General features: G+C 39.7%; 1 protein-coding gene across 2 annotated transcripts in view; it reads left to right on the plus strand.

Annotated features, from left to right (window-relative positions):
- abcg2a (ATP-binding cassette, sub-family G (WHITE), member 2a) overlaps positions 1–16,953 on the plus strand; it is a 42,495-nt gene that overhangs the window by 22,257 nt on the left and 3,285 nt on the right. For both annotated transcript variants that reach the window (XM_060937672.1, XM_060937673.1), the window contains 7 exons: positions 3,061–3,311; positions 8,617–8,699; positions 11,398–11,487; positions 11,824–11,948; positions 15,664–15,818; positions 15,941–16,030; positions 16,248–16,321. In XM_060937672.1, the coding sequence (XP_060793655.1) occupies positions 3,061–3,311; positions 8,617–8,699; positions 11,398–11,487; positions 11,824–11,948; positions 15,664–15,818; positions 15,941–16,030; positions 16,248–16,321 (868 nt within the window). The remainder of the gene's footprint in view (positions 1–3,060; positions 3,312–8,616; positions 8,700–11,397; positions 11,488–11,823; positions 11,949–15,663; positions 15,819–15,940; positions 16,031–16,247; positions 16,322–16,953) is intronic.

A 16,953-nucleotide genomic window follows, 5' to 3' on the forward strand; every position in this document is an offset into this window, starting at 1 on the left:
CTATGCCCCTCTTGAGTCTCTTCATAGATGCATTGACCAAATTAACAAATGGATGTCACACAATTTTCTTCAGCTGAACGCAGATAAAACTGAAGCAATTATATTTGGCAAAAAGGAGGAAAGGCTTAGGATTGCCACTGTTCTTGAAACTAAGGGGCTTAAAGCAAAGGATACTGTCAAAAACCTTGGTGTCCTTATTGACAGCGAACTTAACTTCAACAGTCATATGAAAGTGGTAAAAAAGTCTGCATTCTATCACCTAAAAAACATTTCTAAACTCAGGGGTCTCATGTCAAAACATGATCTAGACAAACTTATTCATGCTTTCATTTCCAGTAGGGTTGATTACTGCAATAGCCTTTTCACAGGTCTTCCAAAAAATACCATCAAAGAGCTTCAACTAATCCAAAATGCAGCAGCAAGGGTTCTTACAAGAACAAAAAGGGTAGTCCATATCACTCCAATCCTAAGGTCTCTGCACTGGCTCCCAGTGAGCTATAGAATTGACTTTAAAGCATTACTACTTCTATTTAAAACATTAAATGGGATGGGACCCAGCTACCTACTGGATATGTTTCAATTATATGCACCAACTAGGTCTCTAAGATCACAGGAGAAAAACTTGCTAGTAATACCAGCTGTCAAAATGAAGTGTGGTGAAGCAGCCTTTAGTTGCTATGCTGCTAATTTTAGGAACCAACTTCCAGATGATATCAAAAATGCTCCTACTGTTGTTAGTTTTAAATCCAGGCTCAAGACAAAGCAGTTTTCAGATGCTTTCACTTGATTAATATTTACCTAAGTAATTAATTTCCTTTAACATAAATTCTTTTAATTTTGATTTTAATGATTTTACTTTCTTTATTTTAATTTCTTTTTAATCTTGGATTTTAATGATTTTACTTTTACTTTAATTCTTTGTTACTGTGATCCTCGTAGATTGTGTCTGCGGGACGATTTTATTTGGTGATCCTCGTAGATTGTGTCTGCGGGACGATTTTATTTGGTGATCCTCGTGGAAGAGCCACGGGAAGAGCGCGCTTTATGAGTTAAACCCATAATAATAATTAATCTCGAGGCTGATTAACTTTATTTCATTTTATTAATTTAATTTCTACTATTGTTTAATTCTTATTATTTTTCTTCCCCAATTATTTTATCAGGGTCTCCGCGGATCCTTAAAGTCTTAAAAAGTCTTATTTTTAATATGTGTTTTTTAAGGTCTTAAAAAGCATTATATTTCGCTATTTTTTGAGCTATGGTATTAAATTTCACATGGGAGGTATTAAATTTCATCCGGGTAGCCTACAGTAAATGAAAAAAAAAAACATATGTCTGGATTTTTTTTCCCGCGCTAACGTTATTTATTCAACCAGCGTCGTTTGTTATCAAGATGCTGAACAAGTAGCACAAGAGCCGTTGTGTGTCTAGCACTAGTTCTAATAGCGCAGGAACCACGCCACTGGGGGCAGTGTGTTCTTTTATCCATGTAGTAGACAGTGATGGGAATAACGGCGTTACTTTTTTTTAGTAACGAGTAATCTAACTAATTACTTTTTACATCGTTATAACGCCGTTCCCGTTACTTACAATAAAATACTATGCGTTACTTTATTAAAGCTGTTCTCATCTGGCACGCTGCTCGTTCAGCCTTTCTTTCCTCTGCTTTAGTGTGGGGCGGGGAGACGCGAGACAACGGCACAGTAAGCCAATCAGAGTAGATTTGGACAACATGCGTAGGTAGGCCACGCCTACTGCACTACTGCGCGCTCTTTCAATCGGAAGAGCCAGCGATGGCGAGCGGTCAGCCCAGCACTGCGCTTTCACATTGGAAATACAGCCAGGACTTTTCATTACTTGAAATAAAAGGCAAGAGTGTTTACGTGCAATGCACATTATGTCGAGGAACAAAGCGTTTGTCCTCGTCAGTGGCCAGTAATTAGTAACAATTTTAATAACTACAGAAATATATTCCATTTGATAGATGTCTTATCTCACATTGTCCCACAAAAATATTAATATAGTGTAGATAACATTACTAATTGGTTCTGTTAAGTGTCCATTTCAGTCATTAAACACATTTAACATTCACTTTTATTATGATTACACTAATTGAATTTGATTTTTTTTTTTGAGGGGGAACAAAATGTAACGGAATAATTACTTTCTCTGGTAATTAGTTACTTTTATGACAAAGTAACTCCGTTACTAACTCAGTTATTTTTTGGGAAAAGTAACTAGTAACTATAACTAATTACTTTTTGAAAGTAACGTGCCCAACACTGGTAGTAGAACCATTGAGAGTAGAGCAGACGAGGAAGAAGTGGTTGAACTTGAACATGAACAGAGATGGGGAAGTGTAAGTTTAGTAACAAGTGGCTTGAGGAGCCAAAATACAAAAGTTGGCTAACAACAGCAACTTCAGAATATGAAGCGAGATGTAAGGTATGTCGGAAAGACATCAAGTTAACAACAATGGGCTGTAAAGCCCTTGACGCTCACTCGAAAGGGGAAAAGCATATGCGCTATGCTGCTAGTCGGGCAACAACAGTCCCCAGAGGCAGTTCGATCAGTAGTCAAACTTCCTTGCTTCCTCACTGTTTGTTCATGGCAGTACCCTACTATTAAAATATTGAGAAAGCAGTTAATGTTCTGTTTTGTTAACTGAAGATCAATTTGTTTCCTCACTGTTTGTTTACAGCAGTACCCTACTATTAAAATATCGAGAAGGCAGCTAATGTTCTGTTTTGTAAACTGAAGATGCACATTTTTTTATAAAAAAAAATGCTTTGAACTTAACCGAGTGTGCTTTTTTTTTTTTTACTGTACGTATTTGTTCCGCGGTAGTGGTCTTATTTTTTATACTCAGTGGTCTTAAAATGGTCTTAAAAAGTATTATTTTTGCTGGTCAGAAATGTGCAGAGACCCTGTTTTATGTAATTTTATTTTCTATTGTTTACTGTTCTGCTTTTACTTCTGTAAAGCACATTGAACTGCCACTGTGTATGAAATGTGCTATATAAATAAACTTGCCTTGCCGTGTGTGTGTGTGTGTGGCAGAGCTGGATCAAAAGCAATATGCAGTGAACCGTCAGAGCATTGAGGATCGTCTGGTGCAGGAGTACAAGCAGTGGTCATACTACAAGCAGACCAAAGACGAGCTGGAGCAGATCACGCAGGGACGCAAGTACGGCAACTCGCCCAAATCACGCACCATCACCTACAGCACGTCCTTCTGCCACCAGTTCAAATGGGTGCTGAAGAGGACGTTCCGCAACCTGATGCTCAACCCACAGACCTCCATCGCTCAGGTGAGGCGGTTTTTATTCCATCTCTATAATCGAATTTGTATTTACATACAGTAAGGTGGATTCAGCAACACTTAGTTAAGAGCTCTTCGTGACAGCTGGCATAAACCTTTATAACATTTGCTGTTGACTTTTCAGGATAACTCGACTGGTCAGAGTGTGTCAATTAATTTTCTATAATGGCAGCTCTGACAGGAGTCTCAACTTCGAAACCAATCACTGGTTTAGATTAACACTCCTTCTGATGTGTAATCGTCAGGGCTGTAGCTAGGATTTTTCAAAGGGGGGGTCTCACACTGACTGGCAGTCGAAAGAAGGAGGAAAGTTTCACTTGTTTTGACATGGTGAATTATTAACACGAGGAAATACTTGTAATTCGCAACTACTGCAGCTACACTGGCAGCTTGACCACTTTTGTGTAAGACTGAATTTACTAAACTGAAAGGTGAAATGTTCAAAATTGCTGTTAAAATAAAGATGGTGAAAATGAGTACAGTGCCTCTAAAAAACGCTCTTAAAACTATGGATGGTGTCCTAGGAGGACGTCCTGTATCCTTCTAACGGGAAACGTTTCTATAACGCGGTCGTGTGAGATAGCTGCAGCAGCCTTTTGCAGGTACTCAACAAGCTATGGAACACTGCCGAGAGTGGTAGGTGCTTCATAATCTTCAAGATTGTTTCGTCTGGCACATGAAGAACGCCTACATCGACCAAAAAGAATGGTTGAGCTTACTGACTGTACTAATGTTTTGGGCTAATTCTATCAAACCAAACACCAGTGACCATAGCATAAGCAAACCAAGCTCATTCACCGGCAACTGCCGCTTGGGCCGGTATTCCTTGGTCTGCCGAAGGCGATGATGCATCTTGTTTTGAGTCTGTTTTATCATAAAAAACAATTGACCTTAGTACTAGAATAGAACTATGAAAAATCTCATCTCATTATCTGTAGCCGCTTTATCCTGTTCTACAGGGTCGCAGGCAAGCTGGAGCCTATCCCAGCTGACTACGGGTGAAAGGCGGGGTACACCCTGGACAAGTCGCCAGGTCATCACAGGGCTGACACATAGACACACAACCATTCACACTCACATTCACACCTACTGTCAATTTAGAGTCACCAGTTAACCTAACCTGCATGTCTTTGGACTGTGGGGGAAACCGGAGCACCCGGAGGAAACCCATGGGGAGAACATGCAAACTCCACACAGAAAGGCCCTCACCGGCCACGGGGCTCGAACCCGGACCTTCTTGCTGTGAGGCAACAGTGCTAACCACTACACCACCGTGCCGCCATGAAAAATATGTAACAAAAAATAATTACAATTGCTAGTTTTAGGTAGCTTAGAAACTGGCTCTTCCATTATTACTGTTTCTTCCATGTTTTCTTAATGTTGTGTTCTAGAAACGGCACACTAAAACTTGGCTTCAATGCAACTTTGATGGAAAAAAATAGAAAAAAAAGTCTCTTCACGTCGAAAGAAGAAGGAAAGTTTCACTTGTTTTGACATGGCGAATTGTTAACATGAGGAAATACTCGTAATTCTCAACTAAAAAGACTGCAGCTACACTGGCAGCTTGACCATGCTTTCTAGTGCGATCGTGTTGTGCTTGTGCAGAACTGGGTTTTCGCGCCCAAACCACAGGAAGTCCATACAAGGTTATAGAAACCCTAATGAGGCCGAGTGACAACCTAGTTTAAAAAAAAAATGTTAGAAAAATTACAGTGGGCGCTTTTCTAATGTTCTTGTGCAGCTATTGAAAAAATGTATGGTCCAACAAAGGGGGGGGTCACGGGCAAACCCCCCCCAGTTACGCCTCTGATCGTTACTATAGTAACTTCTCACACACAGGAACTTCTACATGCAACATAATCTAAGCCTGAGAAAGAAATGTATAAGGCCATTTAGTTTTCATAGTTAGGTTCTCGAAAAATTTTGGAACAACTACAATGTCAGAGGTCAAAATATAAATAATTACAGGTACATACGGGCCACGTTTTCCATGGAATAAAAACATGTATTCTATTCCCTTCTAGTGGGCTTATTGATGGCATGCAATATTATATCGCTTATCCTCTGTGTATTACACCACTCTCCCCAATGGAGAATGAGCATGCAGTATTGTTACAATATTGCATGTTGTCAAGACAATACAATATCACGCATTGGAGACGTAAAACTTCTGCGTTAGCGAGCAACAGTGACAATTTGTCAATGAATATGGCCGCCAAGTTTGCTTCGTTAAAAATGAAGATTGAGAGAATTTTGGCTCTCAGGTCGCTCTGTCGTGTGATTTTTAGTTGATTTTAAAAGTAACTAAGTAAATTACACAGGGATGATGATGATGATGATGATATTCGGCTTGACTGTGCTAGCGTTGGCCTTCGCTAACACTACACCGGCTGGAAGGTAATTAGACTGCCGTGCTAACAGCACCAAGTCGTGGGTAAGCTAGCATTGGCCTTCGAGAATGCTGATATGAAGAGTGTGTATGTATAAATAATAATAATATTGGCTGGCTTTTTTTCGTGGTCTATCAGATCTATTCCATTCAACTAGCATAATATTGAACTCCTCTTCAACTTGTTCAATATCATGCTAGCCGAATGGAATAGATCTGAGATACCAGGAAAAAAAAAAGCCAGTCAATATTATTTAAATATCTATCTTCATGCAAATTTTTTTTAATTCATTTATTTTTTTAATATAAGTGAAATGAGATGGAGGAAAAATAAAATTCACATCAGCTCAAACAGATTATTGAACATGTAGTTCATACTTTTTTCAATTTTATAAATAATATAAAATATGACTAGAATTCACAAACATTATTGAATGAATTATTTCACTAATAGCATTTCTAAATAAGTTAAAAAAAAACTTCATAAAGTGGTAGATATTCAGTTATCATACTGAAACATTTGGTTAATGTTTTTCAGTTTGTAATATGCATGTCTAAAAGTATGAATGCTACTACTTTAATTCATAAATCTTACATGCTATCTGAAAAAAAAAATTTCATAAAACAAGAATTTTTGTGAATAAAGACGGTGGATTATGTTAATTTCTTGATTCAAAACTACAAATTTGTAAAACTTGATTCATATTTCAAGAGAAAAAAACAATTTAACAATTCAAAATTTTCATATCAAATCTTTTTTACTGTGATGCATTTTCCATTAGATAAGTTTGTACCGGTCTTAATGTTGACTTTAGAAGATTTATAATGTTCATATTTGTACAGTCTTTTTACTTTAAATGATCTGTGATGAATAACTCTTCCTTTCCATTATTCTCCATTTACTCCTGATATTTCAAAGTTCACTTTTTTTTTTGTGTCACCATGACAGCGTTTTCCCAGACCGTTTCCTTTCCCTGCAGTAGACATCCTCCACAGATCGGCCGCACAATGCCAAATTCCACTTTCCTTTGTTGCACTTCTGGTCTTGATACAATGTCGCTGTTTCCATAAAGATAACACACCAGGAAAAAGAGCTGTTTTCCCAGTATAAGTTGTCTCGATCGGGCTGCTGCAACTCATAACCTCTCTCACCACAGTATTGTCTGCATGTGGCCCATCTTCAAAGAGTTGACTTCCACATCCAAACAGTAGTTCTTCCTGAACTCGCTCTGTGGCTTTGCTCTCATCTTTTTAGTCTACGACGAAAATATATGACTCTAGCTTTGCCACACTCGAGTCGGCGCAGTGGACAATACGTCGTGTTCGGTCAGCCAAGTGTGGCCCTTTCCTCTGTTTATCATTAGCTGTGGCTTGAGACGGCGGCTGGGGCATTCAGAGTCATTTGTCTTTGTTCTATTCACCTACCTTTCACTCATGGAGCTATAGACTAGATCCAGCAAAAAGTGCAGCTCTGTGAAAACTAACGAAGGACCACTGTGGCTTCGTTAACACATCATTGCCGAGATCAGCGTATCTTTCGGCTGCTCAGACTCAATAAGCTCCTCTTTTAACTCCACCTCAAAATATTTTATCAAAAAATCCTTTATGAATACTCTTGTTGGACAATCAAGTTCTTCTGAGCCGATGTGTGAAATGTCTGCTTGTTCAGAGTTCGGCACTATTTTCCCCATGACGCGTCGACATATTTTAACAGATCTATCCCTTTCATGCATGAATTATTCAATCACAAAGTAGTATTTTTAAAAAATGTTTGTTTTTACTTTTAAACAAGTGAAAAATCATGCCAATAATTTTTTTCCCCCCCCCAATATGTTTTATTTTGAAGGAGTTACTTATCTGTCCACTGCAGTGGACACCATGCATCAACGGTATAAAAAGTGATTTAATGGAACTCAATATAGGTCCGAAAAAAACATGTTTTTAAAACATTTACTAAGAGCAAATGGTATGAATACACATAAGAACATTAAATAACCACAATAGAGAGGACATCTGGAAAACATATCATTCAATGTCTCAAAACTCCATTTTATTCATTTAAAAATGGCATGGTTACAAAAGTGGACAACTGTTTTTAAAAAAACGAATACATTTTTCTCGTGATACAAGGTTCGCTAACGTCTCGCTTCCTTTTATGATGTGAAAGCTTTTGTCGTTGTTCACACTTCTATTTGCTATTACTGTATGCATGGAAAGACCATGTGAACTTCATGGGGATTTCCAGTAGCTACTATGCATATGAGATTCCTCGCAGGAAATGAACTTCAGCCGTTAACGGAAATTGGTCCTAATGTCATAAAATTTGATATCACAGTTCTGTGGGAGCATGCGAACCTAACGACATGTACAGTTAATATGGGAACTCTTTGATCAGAGGTAAATTGCTACCTTCAGCGGGTTCAAGAGCCGAAATATCAAAAACGAGTGGCCTAATTGTTGATATGGTTTTTAAGTTTTCTGTTTTATGAAAGGAGTCTCCAGTGTCGGTGCTTTGTAACAGTTTTCCATCTTGGAAAAGTCTTCAGGATTGTGATTTCTTAGTAACATGACAAGCTGCGTGGTGGTTTGTCTTATGGAAAAAAAAAATGCAGAGAAGGTGGTGAGGGAATGACTTTACAGTTGCTCTAACATAAGTGATAACTTCTTACATACATTAAATGTAACTATAATGTGTGGTTGGTGGGTTTTTTTGTAACTATAAACAGATTTAAAAAACAGTATGATGTAACAGATTTAAAAAAAAAAGTATGACGTCCTTTTTGAAGAAATAAAAAAAATAATGTGAGGAATTAAAAGAATGTTGTTCTTGGACATTAACCAACTTTGCCTTGGTAACAGTAGCTCTGGTTATATTATACATGAGATGATCTGAATCTCTTCCCAGATCGGTGTGACAGTTTTTTTGGCTCTGGTTGTTGGTGCCATCTTTTTCAACGTATCCAGCAATAAAAGTGGAATCCAGAACAGGTGAGTAACATGAAACAGAGACATGTGTACAGTACCTGTCTCAAGTTTGGACACACCTTCTAATTCAGTGTTTGCTATTAATTAAAATACACTTCATGTCTTAAAGTAATGATGGATGTCGTTTCTCTTTACTTAGTTGAGCGGTTTCTTGACATAACATGGATTACTACAGTTGTGGAATAGGGCTATTTACGATTTACTGTTTGATCTCAAACTCATTAAGAAGGTAAGAAATTGCACTAATTAACTTTTGACGAGGCACCTGTTAATTGAAAAGCATTCCAGGTGACAGCCTCATGAAGCTGGTTAAGATATGTTATTTCATAGTTTTGACGTCTTCAGTATTCGACAAATGTAGAAAATAATCACAATACAGGAAAAACCGATGAATGAGTAGGGGGTGTACAAACTTTTGACTGGTACTGTACAGTGTGTGTATATATAATACGTACTTGTAAGAATAGGTCCAGTGCTTGACTTGCCGACCTGCCAACTTTTTATGCATTTTACATTTTAACATCGCTACAAATAAACGCTCAAAAATGCACCATGCTGTGGTGGAAATATGGAGTTAATTTCTCTCCAGTGTGAATGCAGATGCATCTCCGTTAAAATGCTGCCTGCTAGTGGCTCAAACAAGGAATTGGATAAAACAATCTTTCTATAAATCAGTGTTTTTTATACTGGTGTGTCTCATTTCCAGTGTAAAAAGCATATGTATGTATATTAATCTGTGTATATTAATGTGTTTGATGCTTTTATATTATCCGAATGTTTGTTTTTGTAATGACCTGATCTGTCATGAAGCAGTTGGCTTCATGGGTGTTCAATCAAACCCCAGCTCACTGATTTAGATGCATCTCTAGAGTACCCTATATATATCAGGTGACCCATCATGCATTGCTTTTTTTGCACTGAGGAAAGTCCAACATGGACTGAATCCTTTACTTTTGAACTCTGTGCAGTATCCATCCATCCATCCATCTATCCATCCATTATCTGTAGCCGCTTATCCTGTGCAGGGTCCTGTACTGGAGCCTATCCCAGCTGACTATGGGCGAAAGGCGGGGTACACCCTGGACAAGTCGCCAGATCATCGCAGGGCTGACACATACAGACACACAACCATTCACACTCACATTCACACCTACGGTCAATTTAGAGTCACCAGTTAACCTAACCTGCATGTCTTTGGACTGTGGGGGAAACCGGAGCACCCGGAGGAAACCCACGCGGACACGGGGAGAACATGCAAACTCCGCACAGAAAGGCCCTCGCCGGCCACGGGGCTCGAACCCGGACCTTCTTGCTGTGAGGCGACAGCGCTAACCACTACACCACCGTGCTGCCCCTCGGTGCAGTATTGCTCATGTTTTCAGTGTCTGTACAGCCCTGCGATATAATAAGTAGAAATATCGAGAATTCAGACTTGTCTGAATTCCATTTATTTATTTATTGTACGAGTCATTCCTTGTTGCACCACCTTCCCCCATTAAAAAGAGCAAATGAAGCTGGGATGATTGACAGGTCTTTTAAAGTCTCCATTATTAAGTAGCACCCTGCAAAGCCCCGCCCCCCTTTCTCCTTTAATCGTAGTTGTTTGCGTTTGGAAGATGTGCCCATGTACTCTTTCTTTCTGTCAGGGGAACTGGAGAACATTTTAGATTTTTGCCGTTGTGAAATAAAATCCAAATAGTGTATTTGGCTAACTTGGTAAACACTATGCAGGTATACATTTTTATATTTCTTAACGTTGTCCTGGAAATATTTTGGCTGAAAATTGTCAAAAACGAAGAGGAAGGGCGAACAAAGAAAAGATCAGATGGGTCCATGGCCGTAGCCAGCTATGAGGCCACCGAGGTCCGTACCTTGGTCATTTTTAAGAGCTGAAAATACATTTGTACGCTAAATATTCAACTGGATAAAAAATAAAGAATAACATTAAAACGTCTCCGTAAAAAGTGCATTGTTAATTATGTTCAATGTTGATTCTGTCTTCTGTTTCGTGCGCGCGGCTCTGAGACCAAGAACACAAAAACGAATGAGCGCGTGGCTCGGGGGAGGAACGCAGTGCAGGAGACACGTTTCTTTCATGGTAACCATCAGCGCACTTTCATCAAGCTGTTAAATTTACATTTTCGAAGCAGCGCAGTTTTGTCCTCATTGCTTGGGCCAGATCAAACCACTAAACAAGCTTAAATTATTCTTACTCTTGCCACATACATGATTTTTTTATTTTCAAAACTGATGATATTCAGTTTGAACACCATTAAAAGTAATTTCAGGAATAGAGCTCTTGTGTGACGTGTAATTCACCCCTCTCATTTAAATATGGCAAATTTTTTGGTGCGCGCTTTGTGTGCGCATCACGGACTTCGGTGATTTTAAAATGCTGGCTACGGCCCTGGATGGGTCTACAATGAAGTGTCAAATCTCGCATAATTGTTTTTAAATAATTTATTTAAAAAAGGTAATGATAATTTGAGTGTGATTTTTTTTTTTTTTAATTATTTTTTAAAGTACTACACATCTGAGAGGTAACAGATTCTCTTCCAGCATGATTTTAGCACCGTACTTATCAGGAACCTTTTTGACCGTTTAATTTTTTGTTTCTTTCCTCAAAGTACAGTGTGTATGATGTGACTGTTTACTGTTCTGTGTGTGTGTTGTGGGTATTAACTGCATTCTCGGATTACAGGATGGGTGCCTTGTTCTTCATAACCACCAACCAGTGTTTTGGCTCGCTGTCTTCCGCTGAACTCTTCATTACAGAACGCAAGCTCTTCCTGTGAGTGGAGAAAAGGAGAACACTTTTTTTTTTTATGAAAGAAAAATGTATTCGAAATATAGAATCAGTACAAGTAGCTCTGTGGATAAGTGTCTGTGCTGGTGGTCATTAGATCGATAGTGAGCCTTAGCACATGTGTGCTGAATTAGACATGATGCGAAACTGGTAGCTATAAGCTTCCCGTGCGTTAGCTTCTTAGCTAGTAACAACCTTAAAGCAAGCTTCAGCCATCAGACATGTCCTAACTGAGCCACTACATTTGAAGTAAGAAGGAAGTTGTATATATTTCAGTACATTAGTACTAAAACTACTTTTCCTTTCTCACTTCTTGTACAGACACGAGTATGTTAGCGGTTATTACAGAGTGTCTGTGTACTTCCTGTGTAAGCTGCTCTCGGATATTCTCACACTGCGCACCTTTCCAGCCATCATCTTCAGCGTGGTGGCCTACTGGCTGATCGGTAACACGCACACAAAACTTACTATGCTTCCATTGACACTTTTTTTTTATTGCAGCCATTTATTATTGCAGCTAATTATTTCAATTCTACACTTAAATTTAACCTCAACCTTGGTAACTAAAAGAACATTTAGGCTCTTTTATTTATTTATTTTTTTAAAGTTTGTGTATATGTTCATCTCATCTCATTATCTCTAGCCGCTTTATCCTTCTACAGGGTCGCAGGCAAGCTGGAGCCTATCCCAGCTGACTACGGGCGAAAGGCGGGGTACACCCTGGACAAGTCGCCAGGTCATCACAGGGCTGACACATAGACACAGACAACCATTCACACTCACATTCACACCTACGGTCAATTTAGAGTCACCAGTTAACCTAACCTGCATGTCTTTGGACTGTGGGGGAAACCGGAGCACCCGGAGGAAACCCACGCGGACACGGGGAGAACATGCAAACTCCACACAGAAAGGCCCTCGCCGGCCCCGGGGCTCGAACCCAGGACCTTCTTGCTGTGAGGCGACAGCGCTAACCACTACACCACCGTGCCGCCCTGTATATGTTTTTAAAAAAAAAAAAATAATCAGCTTTCCCTGTGAGGACCAGCCAAATGTTCCCACAAGGTCAAAACTCAGATATTCTCATAAACCAAGATGGAAAAAAAATTTTTTAAAGGTGCTTTGTGTAAGAACTTTCATTTAAAACATTCAAAAAATTAACTAAAATTATCAACAGTGTGACGAAATAGCAGCCCTGACGTTACGTCAAAGACGTCTCTGTATTGTATTGTATTGTAGCGATATCTACTGAAGCTAACCAGCTAGCCCCGAAACAGGACGTACCATCCGTCTCATAATACCACTTTGTACCTCTAGAGGCAGTAGTGAGTCAGTGTAGCACCCAGTCTACCCTCAGGCCAAAATGAGAGGAGAAGACATCGTGCATCACTGGCAGCTACATACACGTTAACCTCGGAGTTCAGACTGCTGAAAACTAAATAAAAGAGAAACGAATGGGTCGCTGGAATTCACAGGAACTACTGAAATCCAAGCACCGAAATGTGGATTTGCGGTTTCCATTTTGTGCGTCAGTGTGTTGTATTTTTAGAATAGGGGAAAGAGAAAGAAAAGGGACCCGAACAGGAGAAACTGAATCCTGAAACAGTGAAAGACTGGGTTACAGAGCCTCCACACACACACCCAGACATTTTAATTGCGTTTTTGGACCACAGTTTGTATGAGTCTTGGCAGTGTGGAAGATCTGCTAATTCACAAGCCAGCAACTGCGAGAGCACATTCTCTCTTTTTGGCCCAATTATTAAACCAAATAGATCATTCGAAAACATTCGGCCATGTGGTTACTTTATTGAGTCGGAGTTAGTGCGTTTAATCCGTCGCATTTTTAAAAGAGGTGTCGCGACGCAGAGATGTCTCCAGCTCCACTGCTGTATGAGTTGCTGTGAATGTTTTCTTGCTAAAAACTAGGCTAAGAAAGCTATAACGTAAACTATACGTTGGAAACCCGCATGAAGATTATAGCATAGCGGTGTTAGTTCGACCGGCTCTAAGACTCAAAAGTTAGATTTGTATGAACCCAGTAGTGAATCGAATGAAAAGTAGTTTTACGCTGTATTCAGTGAGTGATGAGTCTATGATGCGTTTGTAGGGAAGGGGGAGGAGGGACTGTGCATTTCCTTATGATGGGGGTGGACACCCCAACTTTCTGGTGATGTACTGCCCCCTTTGTGCTTGGAATCTGGAGTATGAATTTGCCACGTGGCCAAATTCTTACACATTTTCCTTTAAAGGAATCCGCCACCCCCAAGTGAAATTGAGTCAGTCCCTGCAGTCCCTAGAGTTGGATGAGTGAGCCAAAGCGTTTTGTAGCCGACCCAGCCATTGTCCTGATCTGGAAACGTCCCGGTTAGCTTTAGCTTAGCGTAGTCGCTGTAATCCGGCGTGTCCAGCTAGCATTGTCATTGCAAAAGTGAATCAAATAACTCGATCTTTTATAATTATTTCTCATGACCTGTACATTCACATCGAGTACACATATCAATGCAAATTAACACGAAGGGATTTACTCGACCAATTTATATCTGGAACTATTTTCGGCCACAGCACAGGCAAAGCACCGCTGCAGGCGCAAAGACACCACGCAGCACCTGAAAACCCTGGTTTCCCTGGTGACACTGGTGTATTGACGGAAGTTGTGGTGCTGCGTGGTGTCTTTGCGCCTGCAGCGGTGCTTTGCCTGTGCTGTGGCCGAAAATAGTTCCAGATATAAATTGGTCGAGTAAATCCCTTCGTGTTAATTTGCATTGATATGTGTACTCGATGTGAATGTACAGGTCATGAGAAATAATTATAAAAGATCGAGTTATTTGATTCACTTTTGCAACGACAATGCTAGCTGGACACGCCGGATTACAGCGACTACGCTAAGCTAAAGCTAACCGGGACGTTTCCAGATCAGGACAATGGCTGGGTCGGCTACAAAACGCTTTGGCTCACTCATCCAACTCTAGGGACTGCAGGGACTGACTCAATTTCACTTGGGGGTGGCGGATTCCTTTAAAGGAGAACTGAAGTCATTTTTAAACTGGCTTTATTTCTTCATTAACGTGTTATTCAATTACGTTTTCGGGTTTAGTAACCTTATATCGTGACTCGTATTGGCAACTAATTGCAATTAAATATTCTACTTATCGGCCTATTCGGTTTTTAGCCGTGTTGAATTTAGTTCGTTTGGTCCACGGCAGGCGTCGCTTATCCGTGCGGTCTTCACGAGACTTGTGCGAGACTTCGAAACGTGAAGTGTCAGCCAGGTGTCTGTGACGCCATTTTGAAAACTGTTTTCCAGACGAAGTATTGCACAAAACTTCCAGCTTGATCACATTAGCGTTCGAAAGAGGGCGCGCGCGTGCGTCTTTTGACAACGTTGGCAGATATTGGTCACTTTGATTTCCGCTGTACGTTTTACTTCCGTCCTACGATGTCTCGCACCGGTCTCAACGAATCTCGTTTACGGCCATCGCTTTGACATACGGACTGATATATTACAGAGCATATTTCACACACTCATAACTTGCTATAGCAGTGACACAATAGCGATCAAAAATGCATTCCGATATTTAATAAAATGAGAAATAGAATTTTGATGATAAAAGATTTGCCTTCAGTTCTCCTTTAAGGGCTACAAATAAAAATATTTTAGTAGTCTGTCCTTCATGTGAAGTAATTGATGATGAATTGGCTTAAATGATTTTTTTTTTAATATATAACTTACTGTAAAGCATTAAAAAAAAAGAGAGAATTTGGTGAGAATTTAATTTCAAACGGAAGCAAAAACATGAAATTACTGGGGTTTTTAATGGACATTTGACCACATGACATCACTACTTTTTTGGCTGAGAGTAGTGTTCCACATAAAATCCTGACTTAATTATCGAATAGAAACATTTGGCAGCATCAGAACTAGTTCACTAGCAAGTTAGCGAAAGTTAGGTAAACATTTGTGGTGATGTAATGCGATCATGTTGGTGTTCGCTCCTAAATTAACTGTTAGTGCTTTTTAGCTTCGTAATGAAGAATTGTGTATCGTTTGCACATTTTGAGTCGCGGAGTTCCTGGCCTGGAGTTTATTGCTCCATTTTGCCTCCTAGTGGAATAAAAGAATAACTCGCTCAGCTTTGGGAATTGTTTTGCCCCAATCTCCAGGGTTCAAAGGGGCTGTTGGGCCATTTTTCTTCTTCATGTTGACCGTCGCCATGACCGCATACACGGCGACATCCATGGTGATGGCCATCTCTGCTGACCAGAACGTGGTGGCCGTTGCCAACATCTACATGACCATCACCTTCGTGTTCATGATGGTAAGAATGCACATTACATACACTCACGTCATACTTGTGTCGCACTCCTCCCTCATCTCTCCTGCACATAAACCAAGAGTCAGTAGAAGTAGTAATGTGATATATATTTTTTTCACATTTAGATTTTCTCAGGATTGTTGGTGAATCTGCCGAGCATTGCTGCCTGGCTGAACTGGATAAAATACTTCAGCATTCCCCGCTATGGCCTTAGTGTAAGTTCACAACCACGCACCCATTGTCCTGAAAGAACGCAGTGTGTTCTAAAATATCAAAAAGCATAATCAGGGAGGGTTTCAGGATTTCCCTCCAGTTTTCAAGCAGGAAATCTTGCTATAAATATGACTGACTCCTGAAGAGATCATTAGGGATGTTTTACTTTTCATTGTTTTTGACCAGAATGTATTTTTAACTATATGATGATGTGTTCAGGGTCTCCTGGTGAATGAGTTTTTTGGGCTGGAATTCTGTGAACCTCCTTTGATTCCGATTCCTGGCATCCCTAAGTAAGTGATCACTAAAATACTGACCTAAAATTTGATAAATGAAATGTAATCACGTGTCTAATCTAACCTTAAGTGCTAATGAGGATGAGTCCGATATGAAAACCTTAAAAGTGTATAATCGAGCATCCAAAAGCAGAAAAAGATGGTTACAAAGTGCTAATGGCCAAGGACGGGCGTACAAGTTATCTGAAAATGAAGTAAGGATGCAACTTTTTTGAAATTTGCAATAAACAATGCAAAGAAAAAAGGTTTCCTTTAGTCTCTCCCTCATGGAGGCCTGTAAGCGGTGTTACTCGATTCATACGTGAATAATTTTTTTCAGGTTAAAGACGGTGTGAACGTGCCATTTTGAGTGTAGTGTTCTACTGAGTAAAACCACGACCTGAGATGTGCTTAAAGTGCCATTCCACCATTGGATGTATTCTTTGGCATAAAATACAATATATTTTATGACAACATGACTAGACAGAGAAATCTTTTAGCTTCAAAATTATATATCAAACATAATTTTTTGACAACGACAAGTATATTAATTTTGCGACCAAAGTCACCTACCCAGGGCGGCACGGTGGTGTAGTGGTTAGCGCTGTCGCCTCACAGCAAGAAGGTCCGGGTTCGAGCCCCATGGCCGG

Source organism: Neoarius graeffei, chromosome 13, assembly GCF_027579695.1.
Source record: "Neoarius graeffei isolate fNeoGra1 chromosome 13, fNeoGra1.pri, whole genome shotgun sequence".
Classification (NCBI taxonomy): domain Eukaryota; kingdom Metazoa; phylum Chordata; class Actinopteri; order Siluriformes; family Ariidae; genus Neoarius; species Neoarius graeffei.